General features: G+C 35.0%; 2 protein-coding genes across 2 annotated transcripts; both read left to right on the plus strand.

Moving 5' to 3' along the window:
- Positions 1 to 313: 313 nt before the first annotated feature.
- LOC143579907 (protein ROOT INITIATION DEFECTIVE 3-like) lies at positions 314 to 3,356 on the plus strand. Its single transcript, XM_077063082.1, has 8 exons — positions 314 to 541; positions 678 to 791; positions 870 to 1,003; positions 1,087 to 1,234; positions 1,321 to 1,520; positions 2,033 to 2,160; positions 2,227 to 2,471; positions 2,974 to 3,356. Exons 1-8 carry the CDS (start codon positions 314 to 316, stop codon positions 3,133 to 3,135), a joined length of 1,359 nt encoding a protein of 452 aa, XP_076919197.1. The 3' UTR covers positions 3,136 to 3,356.
- A 3,496-nt stretch (positions 3,357 to 6,852) lies between these two features.
- LOC143579905 (protein PHOX1-like) lies at positions 6,853 to 10,800 on the plus strand. The gene is made up of 3 exons (XM_077063080.1): positions 6,853 to 8,905; positions 10,140 to 10,353; positions 10,439 to 10,800. The coding sequence occupies exons 1-2, from the start codon at positions 6,871 to 6,873 to the stop codon at positions 10,286 to 10,288; spliced, it is 2,184 nt and encodes a 727-aa protein (XP_076919195.1). The 5' UTR covers positions 6,853 to 6,870; the 3' UTR covers positions 10,289 to 10,353; positions 10,439 to 10,800.
- The last annotated feature ends 483 nt before the right edge of the window (positions 10,801 to 11,283 follow it).

The following is an 11,283-nucleotide window of genomic DNA, read 5'->3' on the forward strand; positions in this document are numbered from 1 at the left end:
GTTTGGGGGGGTGTCCTTATTAGCGAACTTGCCAAGATCAAGATCGGGAATAGAGTTATGCAAATAATCCAACGCACACCCAAAATTTCCAATTTAATGAAAACAAAAGAGTAGATCATTGTAATCACCAAGAACATGTTGGTGTATATAAATTTAAATAACCTCGTATGACATGAAGAAATAGTAAAACCTAAAGGGACACAACATAAATAAATAAATATAAGGGGGGTTTAACTTAAAGAAACCTAAAACCCTGCGGCGGTTGATTGATCTCCCTCCCTCCGCCACCAGCAGCAAATAATAATATCTGTAAATGGAAGACGAAGTAGAAGCAGTGATTGCCTCTTCTTCTTCGACGGAAGGCGGAATCGGGTGCTGGGAGCTCCGTTCGGGCACAGAGCACCTGCGTTACCGGGCATGCGCATCTCCTCCTCACGGCCTTGTTTCCGTCGCCGGACGCTTCCTCGCCTCTTCTCAGATTCGTCATTCCTCCTCCTCCTCCTCTTCTTCTGCTTCCATTCTCTTCTGGTCCTGGAACAAGGTACTTTAATTACTTACTGCTCTTGTTTAGATTCTTATGTTTTTCTTTCACCATAACCTAATTTATTAGATATCAGGTTCTGTATAGTTTTTCATACTCATTTACTTGGGTTATGTTATTGTTTTTGCTGTTGCAGCCTCAGGTAGAAGTGAAGAGTTTTCCAGCTGAAGCAATCAACCCTCTTGCTTGTAATACCGAGGGCACTTACATAGTTGGCGGTGGAGTCTCTGGTGATATTTACTTGTGGGAGGTGACTAATAATCTCATTTTCCTATCATCATGATGTTGTGTTATCATTATTTATTCACCTGCTTCGATTCTACTATAGGTTGCAACTGGTAGGCTACTGAAGAAATGGCACGGCCACTATAGGGCTGTTACATGCCTGGTGTTTTCTATGGATCAGTCACTTTTGATTTCTGCTGCTGAAGATGGATCTGTTCGAGTCTGGTCACTTTTTATGTACTTTTCACTTACCTTTTTTTCTTTTCTATATCCATTTTTAGGGTTTATAACAATCAATTACTTTCTAATTTTCTGATTAGGATCTTTGATGAGGAAAGACAGCAGAGATCAGGGCATCTTTACGAGCATAGTTTCTCTGAGCACGTGCTGCCTGTAACCGATATTGTTACAGGCTATGGTGGATCTAATGCAATTATAGTGTCCGCTTCACAGGATCGTACTTGCAAGGTTTGTAATTCGTACCCCCCTTCAGTTCCTGATCTATTATGCAGCATATGTTTATTTTACTTTTAGCATAACATTTATTATTGCAGGTATGGAGTCTTGCTAGAGGAACTTTGTTGAGAAATATTGTGTTTCCTTCAGTTATTGATGCGGTTGAATTGGATCCTGGAGAACATGTTTTTTATGCTGGTGGTAAAGATGGTAAAATATACATTGCAGAATTGAATTCTGTTGGCAAAACTAACAATAACTATGGGTTGCATATTATTGGTACATTGTCTGATCAAAGGTGAGTCAACTCATTTTATATGTAAGTTTTTTTGTATTCTTCAATTGTCAATCGCATACCAGTTTTTGAGTAATCCTATGTTTTCATCTTGATGATCACATTTTGCTGCAAATATGGACTTTCTTATTCAATAAACACTTGAATATAGGCTCGTAAATGAACGGACCAAACACGAATGAAACTTGTTCTTGTTCGTTTCTTTTACTTTAACTGAATAAAAAGTTGAACATGAACAGTAAAAGGACGATTTTGTGTTTGTTTGTTAAGAAAATGAACGTATTCATTTTTGTTGATGCTCATTTGTTAAACATATAAATGAACAACTGAACATGGTTAAACGAACATAAATAGCTAAAACCAGTTAAAAGTAATGTGAAGAACAGTGTGTTTGGTCTAAAAAGTTATTTGAACTAGACTTGGTTGAAACGGGCCCAAAAATTTTAAGTGATTATATTAACGAATGTAAACGAACAAACTTAAAACAAACGTAAACTAAATGATGGCTGTAACAGTAAGGCTATATGCTCTTTGGCTTTTGCACTGGATGGAGTTCAATTGGTTGCTGGATCAGAGGACGGGTTTGTTAGAGTCTGGGACACTAAAACTCATAATATTATACGCGTTTTTAAGCATGCAAAAGGTAGAATAATCTAATTGCATCAATATTCATTTTTCCAAATTTTAATATTATGGTTTGTGTGATCAGGTCCTGTTAACAATATTCTTGTTATTCAACAACCACCGGCTCTATACCCTCGAGCAGTAGCAAATAATCAAGGTTTAATGGCGAGAAAACAAGTGTCATTGCCACCGCCGCTTGAAAAGTTTACATCAATAGATGAACACTCAGATCTTAGCATTTATATTCCACCTCAGCATGATTATCACAGGTCTTGTGATGCAGTCTATGCCACTGTTGACTCCATGAACAGTCAGATTAATGAACTTCAGGTCTGGTCTATATATTATTTAGCTTCTAAGGGGGTGTTTGGGATTCCTTATTTTACCTCCTTATGACTTTTCATTAAGTTAATAAGTTACAAAAGTGTAACTTATGGAACTTTTCCTCTCACAATATAAGCAATTCCAAACACCTTATTACTTTTGAAACGGGTAGTGCCCGTGTCAACTGTTGGCCCGTGAATGCACGTGTCGAGTTCGGGTTCATGTGGGTGACATAATTTTTATGTTCATGTCGTGTTTGGATCTGTGTAAAGTCTATGGGTTTGTATAGTGTTCGACCCGTTAACCCACAAACACGACATGTTTCAGTCCTGCATAAATGCATAGGTGGCAAAATGGGCAGGCTAGGTAATTGGTCAAAATGGGTGAATATGTATGGCAAGTCAAAATGGATGTTGTACACTGTTGACTGTTTGACCCATCTACCCAAATTCAAATGTTAAACAGCATTTTAACTCAGAAACATGATTTTGTATTTTGCAATGCGCAGCGTGGTTCTTGTGGAGCTTCTGAAATGGAAATAGAGAGATTGAAAGTAGAAAAGGAAAGGGCGATGCAAATGGTACAACAGTGGAAGAAGATGTATGAAAATCTGCATCAGTTTTGTGTCGGTGAGCTTTTGAACGGAGAAGGAGAAGCCGCAACACTTTGACCGGGTCAACTCATGGTTTTCAGAAGCTTTAAGGTTTTTTTTAACTGCTGTTTTACTAATATATACTATAATCCTTGCTTTCAGTTATTAAACTAAGTTATGCATTTAAAAGAATATTGGGGATTCATTTCATTCTATATTATAAAGTTTTGTTTTAGTATGTTTAGGTGCTCTTGAAATTGAATGCCAGTTTGTGCCTAGCACACAGTAATTTCGTTTTATTTTTCTAGATGGATAGTATACAATACAATACAATTGTTGATAAATGAAATCAACAAACAATATATAATAATTAGTAAATAAATTACACAAAGTAAATATCAGGGGTGGTTATATGTTGTGAAAATTGACCGAACTATCTATAGTAACAGTTAAAGTGCTGTTTGTAATTTATAGTTTGAAATTAGTCATGTAAAACGAACCGATTCTTTACCTATATTGTTTACTGATTATTCAAGTTATGGTACATTTTTATAATATGTAATTTTTTTTATATTAATTACAAGTTTTCATATGCTTTTAGAATTCGATTGTTTTATACCCATATCGATATAGTAAAAGACCTTTTTTGTAGGTTAAAAATAGAGAAATAACTTTTTTATGGGTTAATATGATGCAAAATTTAATATTGGGAGTGCAACGGTGGAAAGGGTATGGACTCTTGTCTTTTCTTCTAGCTTGTTGCTTAAAGATGTTAACTATAAGAGCATTCTTCAAACCAAAAATTACATTAAAACTTACTTTATTTTCTCTATCTATTTCAATTAAATAATATTTTTTATATCCTTTATCATTATCTTTTCTCTTTCTTTCATTCACAACCGCTTTCAAAATATATTAAAAAATTATAGGGGATGAACATTAATTTTTCAAATATACAGAAAAATTATTATTTTTTCTAAAATATAAAAACTCTTCACTCACAACATCCTTAATCACTCTCTAAATTATAAAAACACCCCTTATATAATATGAAGGGTTGGATGAGAATGCTAACAAAAGTATAATTCTCTGCTGTTCAAATAAAGGTAAAAGGTAAAAGAAAAAAGTAAACTGTAAAAGTGTTAAGAGCCATGTGTCGCAGGCTTGACAGCTTTATGTAGCAAGTAGCGCGTGATCCGTACACTTCCACCGCCCACCATACTTTTGGCTGACCTTCTCCGGTGCATATAAAATAGCTTTAGTCATGTGCTTTAGACTATGTATAGTGGTTTTACTAATTATTTAATTTAAATGTCATATAGGTTTCATGTAGGCAAAGATGAATTTACCTAAGCCACTTTTAAATCAAATGTAGTGGTTTCAACTAATTGCAATTATTACTCAATCATGTTTTCAATTAATTAATATTTTTTTATTTGATAAAAAAAACAATTTAACTAATAATACCACAAAACAAATTATTATAACACTTTAATAAAATAAAAGTTACAAATACATAAGAAAACAAAATGATACTTGTATAAGAAAAAAAAAGCTACTTTAAAATAAAAAATACTAGAATAATTGAAAAAGAACGAATACTCATTGCCATGATATTTTGCACGAATTTCATTCTTCTCTCTCGAATATCTCATGATCTTATTTATAGAATAGTCCGTTTATTCAACTAGTAATGAGCCTCCACACGATTCCGTTCTAGTGGTGGGCGTCGTCTAAGTGGTTCCAGTCGTGATGTTTGGTTGTGCTCGACTAAAAGTTTTACCCCCACCCGAACAAGTTCGATTATCACCGTCTCATCCACCTCTTAAAAAGATAAATCGTTGGGTAGTTGATCCATTTTTTTCATAAAATATGAAAGAACTAGAAAAGAGAGCATGGTTTAAACTTTGTGATGCTATATTTATAGAAGGTTTTTATTTATAGTCAATTTTTTTTTAGTTAATGGTATCCAATTTAATAAATGGTATACAAACATCATGGGCGCTATGGGCTTGGCGTAGAAACATTTTAGCAACCATTTTAATAATTGTGTAATGGTGCTTAGCAAAAACGTGACATCCGCATCATCATTTTAGAGCCCTATTTCTTATTACTACGTGTAGTCTTAAAAGAGATGTTTTACCTTTCCAGATCACAAATTTGTAAAATTAGAAAAGTGGTAATTAAAGAATTTGTACATTACGCATCAAGCTTGGTGCATTACCTGGATTTGATATCTTTGTTTCTGTAACTTGGGCATTCTCCCTTGAAGGCTTGAACAGCTAATACTTTTATTGTGCTTACTGTTTATTAGAGTATAAATTTAATTTCTTTTCAAATAATACCGACTGCTCAACCGCAACCCTTGGATCAATTTTGATATGAGACACGATTCAGTTTTATTACCAGACGGCACCTTTGGTTCACTTTTCATATATGAGATACGATTCAGTTTTGATACGTGATGCTATTAGCCGTAGTATCTTCATATCCAAACAAATTTTATGGCAAACCGGACATGACTCATCAACTGGGAATAATAGGATCATTAAAGAATATTTAAGAATGACCCATTACTCAAATGCTGGATAAGTGTTTTAGCTCATGCTTAATTATATGGTTTTAAGCATGACCTTGATTTCTATTTTAAGCCTAGGTATTATTTTCATTTTAAGTTTTTCTTTTATTAATTTTTTTTATTCAATAAGAAAAACAGCATCATCTATCCCTTCGGGTAAGTGAGTTTGTAGTTATGCAACAATGAGTGGATATAACGAGAAAACACAATTTGATATCACAGGAGACATTGATCATAATCTTGAATATAACATGCATGCTTTTGAAAAGGCTGACATAACATATTTAGCGTCTAAATGGATCTTAAAATCAAAGTCTGCTTCGTAAAAAGATATTTCTTTTTTACTTAGGGTCGTGATACGTGAGAAACTTTCTCCGATGTCACACATCATTTTGTGTACAATTTCTATTATAAGACACCAAAAGTTGTAATTTTATAAAGTTTGAGTTAATTTAGCGAAAGAAAACTCTTTCAGCTATAAACTAGAGATAAACAACGGAAAGTTTTAGATAAACAAAACTGGGCTGGTTATGATGTACTACTTTTTTTTTTGAACGGCCAACAAACATAGAATGCCTATGTCCAGCCGTACGAAGCCCTTAAGTGTCTCCAAGTTTTCCGAGGAAAACCCACCGCCGAAGGCCCACTGGTGTAAAACTCAGATGCTCTCAGGATCGAACTGAAAATCACAAACATCTCAGTCTTCCTTCATTGAGCCACAAATATTCCTCCAAAGTGTTGTAAGTAGAAATTGAACTTAAATCTTTATTGAGAAACTCAAGCTCCCAGTTGAATGGATGGCCTTGGTGCTACTTAAGCCCCCTTGACATACTACATAAATAAATAAATAAATAAATTAAATAATCATCTGAGCATTAACTTGTAGACTAATAAAATAATAATACAAATATTTGAAGATGAGTTGTTATTACACGCTTTAGTTGTGAGGTTTGGTCATCCAAATACGACGACGTACACGGTATCTTGTTTTAGTTTTTTAGTGTTTCTGGTCAATCCAATAATACCCTATTTCTTCTCCAAAACATTCTCCCACCAAATTAGGGTTTCGCCCATCAAATTCAGGTTCTAATCTTCTTTCTTATTACTTGCTGCTGCTATTATAAGTTTCCATCTTTGATTTTGTATATTAATCCTATTCTATTCTATTCAGTTTACACTTACTTGTATCAAAACTCCGCATCTATTATTAATAATAATATTAGTTTGAACTAGAAATGGGGAAACCTGCCGGTAAGAAGAAGTCACAGCCTGCAGTTGATAAACCCATGAAACCGAATAAACCCGAAAGAAGCTCCAAACAAGTCGATGAAGATACCGCCGTCTTTATTCAGATGTCACAGGAGCTCAAGGAAGAAGGAAACAGACTCTTTCAAAAGCGCGATAACGAGGGGGCCATGCTCAAGTATGAGAAAGCCCTTAAACTGTTACCTGCTAACCATATAGACGTTGCCTCTTTACGAACCAATATGGCCGGCTGCTATATGCACTTGGGGATTGGGGAGTACCCGAGGGCGATACAGGAGTGTAATTTGGCCTTGGAGGTTGCTCCCAAGTATAGTAAGGCGCTGCTGAAGAGAGCCAAGTGTTACGAGGCGTTGGATAAGTTGGATTTGGCGTTGAGGGATGTCAAGAGTGTGTTGACTATGGAGCCGAGTAATGTGACCGCGCTGGAGATTGAGGGTTTGGTTAAGAAGGCGATTGAAGGGAAGGGTTTGAAAGTTGAGGAGGTTGAAGCTGCGTTACCGGTTGATGATTCCGAGCCTAAACCGGTTAAGGTTTTGAAAGAGAAGACCAAAAAGAGGAAGAACAATAGGGTTGACAAAAAGGTTGTTGAAAAAGTCAACGAAAGCAAGGCCGAAGCTGAAGAAGTCAAAGACAAGAAGGTTGACATAAAGGTCGAAAAAGTTAATAACAACAATAAGGCTAAGAGAGTTAAGGACAAAAGGGTTGTTAAGAAAGTGGAAGATAAGGTAGTTGTTGAGGATAAAAATAGTATTAAAGAAGAGAAAGTCGTCACGAGGACAGTGAAATTGGTGCTTGGTGATGATATAAGATGGGCACAGCTACCGATTGATTGTAGTATCGGTTTAGTGAGGGAGATAGTGTGGGACCGGTTTCCTGGTTTAGAGGGTGTGCTTATTAAGTATAAAGATCAAGAAGGGGATTTGATCACCATCACGACTACTTCTGAGTTGAGAATGGCTGAAAGTTCAAGTGATCCTCAAGGTTCTTTGAGGCTATATTTGGTAGAAGTTAGTCCCGATAAAGAGCCGTCTTATGAAGGTTTCACAAATGATGGTTTTACGAAAGCCAGTAGCTTAATATCTAGTGTTTCAGAGAATGGAAATGTGGGAAAGATTAAGGAAGTTGAGAAAGTTACAACGTGTGTAGAAGACTGGATTGTGCAGTTTGCAAGGTTGTTTAAAGATCACGTGGGATTCGAATCTGATTCATATTTGGACCTTCATGATCTAGGAATGGAGTTATACTCAGAAGCAATAGAAGAAACCGTCACAACTGAAAACGCGCAGAAGCTTTTCGACATTGCTGGTGGGAAGTTTCAAGAACTGGCTGCTTTAGGGTTGTTTAATTTGGGAAATGTTCATATGAACAAAGCAAGAAAATGGGTTGTGTTTGCAGAAGATGGAAGTAAAGAATCAGTTCAAGAACAGGTGAAAAAAGGACACGAATGGGCAGAAAAGGAATATGTAAAAGCAGGGGTACAATATGAAGAAGCCTTAAAAATCAAACCTGATTTTTACGAAGGGTTTCTTGCACTCGGACAACAACAGTTTGAGCTTGCAAAGCTTTCATGGTGTTATGCAGTTGGAACCAAGAATAATATAGAATCAAGTCTTTCTGCCCAAGTTTTGGATTTGTATAATAAGGCTGAAGATAGTATGGAACATGGAATGCAGATTTGGGAAGAACTGGAGGAACAACGGTTGAATGGATTGAGTTTGTATGATAAGCATAGGGACGATTTGGTAAATTTGGGGTTGGAAGGGTTGTTAAAAGATGTGTCTGCTGATGAAGCTGCAGAGCAAGCTGCACATTTGAAATCTCAGATGTATATTTTGTGGGGTACGCTGCTTTATGAGCGATCTGTTGTGGAATTTAAGTTGGGTATTTCTGCATGGGAAGAATCTTTGGCGGCTTCGGTTGAAAAGTTTGAACTTGCAGGAGTTTCACCAACAGATCTAGCAGTGATAGTAAAGAACCATTGCTCTAATGCAACATCTTCTGTAGGTAATTTAATCATACTTAATGTGAAATTATCATTTAAACGCACTTTCACTTGGTACTTAATTGTGAATGTTGCTGAGAAAGGAAAAGTAAAAGTCCCAAATTTTGCAATGTTAAGTATGAGTGCTTTTTTTCTTATCGAAAGGAGTGAAAGTAGTTTTGTTTTGTTGGACATATTTACTAGTCAAATTTTAATATAGATATTGGAGTAAACTTCTCTCTTCAAAATGAGTGTAAGTTCATATCTTTGACATATTACTAGTTACATTTTAATGTTTGACTTATATAGGAGTAAAGTTCAGATCTTGACAAATTTAGGGACCAAATTATATTTGTTTTTCATTTTTACGTGTTAGGCTAAACGTAACCCCCCCCCCCCCCTCTTCTTATTTGTCATACTCCATCGCCTAAACTTTCAGTTAACAATTTTATTTGACATATTACTCCCCTCTTACCATTTTTTTTTCATTTTGTGGTTTCCCTTTAAAATATTAAATTAAAACTATATTTTTTTATTTTTTTTTCTATCTTTTGTGTTTATTGTCCTTGATCATTATAATAAATATTATTTATTATCATTGTCGATGCATTATTATATTTATAAAATTATATATATATGTGTGTGTGTGTGTGTATTGTGACTAATACTAATAAGATTAAAATAATAATAATAATATATACAATATTAATATTACTACTAATAAAAATAAATTAATAATAACAACTTAATAGTTTTTAATTTGACATATTTAGTGGAGACTATTAAGTGAAAAAAATGTTGGAGGGTAGTTATGCATGTAAATAAGGTTAAGGGGAGATGATAATTGATTTGGTAAGTTGAAGAGGGGGGAGGGGGGGAGCATATTCAGTAAAAATAGTATGAAGGGGGTACACGTTTAGCAACACCCTCTTTTACATATAATCCATGTTATCTTCCAAAATTGAGCTTTCCTTCTTCTTTTGACGAGAAGTAAAATTGTTTATTATCTATCAAATTTGAGATATTGGATAACTTTCATGACATTTCTCCCATTTTTAATTCAGTCAATATTTATATGGAAGCTATAGCTAAAACCTTTGAGCCATGCCAGCATTTTGTTGTTTCATGGTCAAAATGTTCCAAGAAACTTCAAAGTCTAGCGACTCAATTATTAATGAAGTGAAAGTAGGCTACTATATATTACAATTTTGTGTATAAAGGTTACATATATGTAATTGCATAATTTATTTATTGCAGGTCTAGGTTTTAAAGTTGATGAAATAGTTCAGGCATGGAACGACATGTATGATGTTAAACGGTGGCAAACTGGTGTTCCATCTTTCCGGTTGGAACCACTGTTCCGTCGTCGGGTCTCAAAACTTCAAACTTTCATGGAACATCTCTGAAGAAGAAAAAGATGATAAAAACCATCATGTGATTTAATCATTGCTAGACCTTATATGTTTGTCAAGTAAGATTTGCAATCCTTTATCTTCAATTCTACTTTCTATATCATAAAAAATGATTGAAATGATACCATTGATGTATCTTTGCAGGTTTTTACAGAGAATGCCATCTTCAACTTCAGTTTTCTTTATTTTCACCATTGGAGGTGAAAGAATAGAGTTTGTGATCGTTGTTTATTTGCAGCACGAGGTGTCTTGTATTGGTGAGAAGCCACTTATTTATTCATTGTGATATCATTTTTTGGTTTTGGGTGGAGTAAAGTATCAGAGACCATACAGAAGTTTTGATGCATAGTTTGTTTCAGATAAAGAAAATGTAGGTGTAAAACATTCATTATTGTTGGGGCAGCTTGTGTTTGCTAGTGGTGAGCAAATAGGGCTGCAAAGTGTGCATTTTTGGGAATTGTTGTTTGTTCATGATAGATTGATTGCTTTTTCAACACTTGTTGATTCTTATGGTATATTATTGTTTTTGTGAACATTTTGTTGTCATGATATGTTGACTGAATGACTGTTTTATATTAACATTTGTAATTAGGTTGCAAAGTGTGCTTATGGGTTTATAGAGTTAACTAGAACCCCTGTTTTGAAATGGTCTAGGTTCAACCTGGGCTTGTAACAAGTTCTTACATTGCAATGCCTTTTATAAGTTTGGCAAAATGGGCCGGTCAGGTCGGGTTTGATAACATGCTAAAACAGGTTTGGTGAAGGAATTGGCTTTGGGTCAAAATAGCCCATTTTCAATTTGGTTGGCAGTGAAAGCGAGTTCTGATCAAAATGAAGTTGGGTTAAATGAGACGTTTTAGAATAAAAAGGATCAAAATAGGTTCTGCTTGTTATATTTTATGGTGGCTGGTGGCGATAATGCCGGTGTGGATGGTTGTCATGTTGTCCATGGCAGCAGGTGGTAATGATGTTAGCAGTGCTGGCGTGAC

Source organism: Bidens hawaiensis, unplaced genomic scaffold (genome assembly GCF_021521415.1).
Source record: "Bidens hawaiensis isolate Kalapana, Puna unplaced genomic scaffold, B.hawaiensis_p1.1 tig00030160_1, whole genome shotgun sequence".
Taxonomy (NCBI): Eukaryota; Viridiplantae; Streptophyta; class Magnoliopsida; order Asterales; family Asteraceae; genus Bidens; species Bidens hawaiensis.